General features: G+C 38.5%; 1 protein-coding gene across 1 annotated transcript in view; it reads left to right on the plus strand.

The window, feature by feature from the left end:
* Nucleotides 1-219: 219 nt before the first annotated feature.
* LOC103213287 (zinc finger protein 383) overlaps nt 220-1,572 on the plus strand; it is a gene marked incomplete at its 5' end in the record, with an annotated part of 7,912 nt that continues 6,559 nt past the window's right edge. The window contains 2 exons of the mRNA XM_007959120.2: nt 220-346; nt 1,167-1,262. Coding sequence (XP_007957311.2) covers nt 220-346; nt 1,167-1,262 — 223 coding nt within the window. The remainder of the gene's footprint in view (nt 347-1,166; nt 1,263-1,572) is intronic.

Consider the following 1,572-nt stretch of genomic DNA (forward strand, 5'->3'; position numbering starts at 1 on the left):
TGCCTCGGAAACCCAAGGAGGGGTCGCTATGAGTCGGGTCCGACTTGATGGCACATAACAACAACAACAATACATAGGGTTGCTATGAGTTGGAGACAAATCAACGACACCTAATAACAACAACAAAGATACTAGATCTCAGTGACACCAATTTAATTACTCATTTGCTTTATCTCACAATACAAGTAATATAAGTTATACATGTGATTATTGTTTCAGGGATCAGTGATGTTCAGTGATGTGTGTATAGAATTCTCTCAGGAGGAGTGGGAATGCCTGGACTCTGCTCAGAGGGACTTGTACAGAGATGTGATGTTGGAGAATTACAGCAATCTGGTTTCAATGGGTAAGGGAATCTATACCAATATTTCAAAGTCTTCCCTTTGGAATGTCTGCTCAATCACAGTGAAGTGTAATTCTCAGTGACTTTTCAAGTTACAAACTGAATTTCTGCTCCCTATTCCCTGGTTGCATGCTGGTTAAATACTCAGCTGCTAACCAAAAGGTCTGTGTTTCAAACCTACCAGCTGCACTTTGGAGGAAAGATGTAGCTGTCTTCCATTAAGATTACACCCTTGGAAACCCTGTAGAACAGTTCTACTCTGTCCTGTAGGGTCACTATGAGTTGGAATCAACTCAATAGCAATAGGTTGTTTTGTTGTTTTTGGTACAGGCATACTTCATTTTATTGTACTTTGCTTTATTGCACTTTGCAGATAAATTGAAGATTTGTAGCAACCTTGCATCAAGGAAGTCTATTGGCAGTTTTCCCAATATATGCTTCATGTCTCTGTGTTACATTTTGGTAATTCTCACAATATTTCAAATTTTTTCATAATGCTATTGCATACTTAATAGACAACAGTGATGTATAAACATAATTTTCACATGCACTTGGAAACCAAAAAAACTGCGTGACTTGCTTTATTGTGATACTTGCTTTATTGTGATGGTCTGGAACCAAAAAGTAAGTCTGAGGTATTTGAATTAGAATGAAAAGGAAGAGTGGGAGATGCACAACTCCAGTGAACTATGACTGAAGCTGTGTCTTCATCTTTGTTTGATTCTTCCCATAGTGGCAGCTCTTACTTGATCACCAAAGGACTGGATCTGATGTCTGGAATACCCACAGCATAACAATATTCCTTATGTTTTCTCGTGAGCAGGACTTTATGTTCCTAAGCCTCAAGTGATCTCCTTATTGGAACAAGGGAAAGAGCCCTGGCTGGTTGGCAGAGAGCTGACAAGAGGCCTTTGTTCAGGTCAGTGAAAGATGATTGGATAGAAGCAGAGAATTATAGATAATAACTCAATTTATCAGTGAGGAAGCAGCACCCTTTTATCTTACGTTGGAGGCTCCCATCAAAAATTTACGCCTGTGGATATATAATTCCTTTTAGCATGAGCTTTCAAATAACCTTTTTCTTCCCTTTCCTCACTTATCATTATTTCTACTAGTCTTATCCAACTGTGTTAATTTCAACCAAAAGTGCCTTTCCCTTCCTCTACAAAGAAAATTCTTTACCCATATTTTAGTTTCAGTTCCTTGCTAGCTTTTTCTCTTTCACTTAC

Source organism: Orycteropus afer, unplaced genomic scaffold (genome assembly GCF_000298275.1).
Source record: "Orycteropus afer afer isolate SDZICR_OR568_19922 unplaced genomic scaffold, OryAfe1.0 scaffold01517, whole genome shotgun sequence".
Taxonomy (NCBI): domain Eukaryota; kingdom Metazoa; phylum Chordata; class Mammalia; order Tubulidentata; family Orycteropodidae; genus Orycteropus; species Orycteropus afer.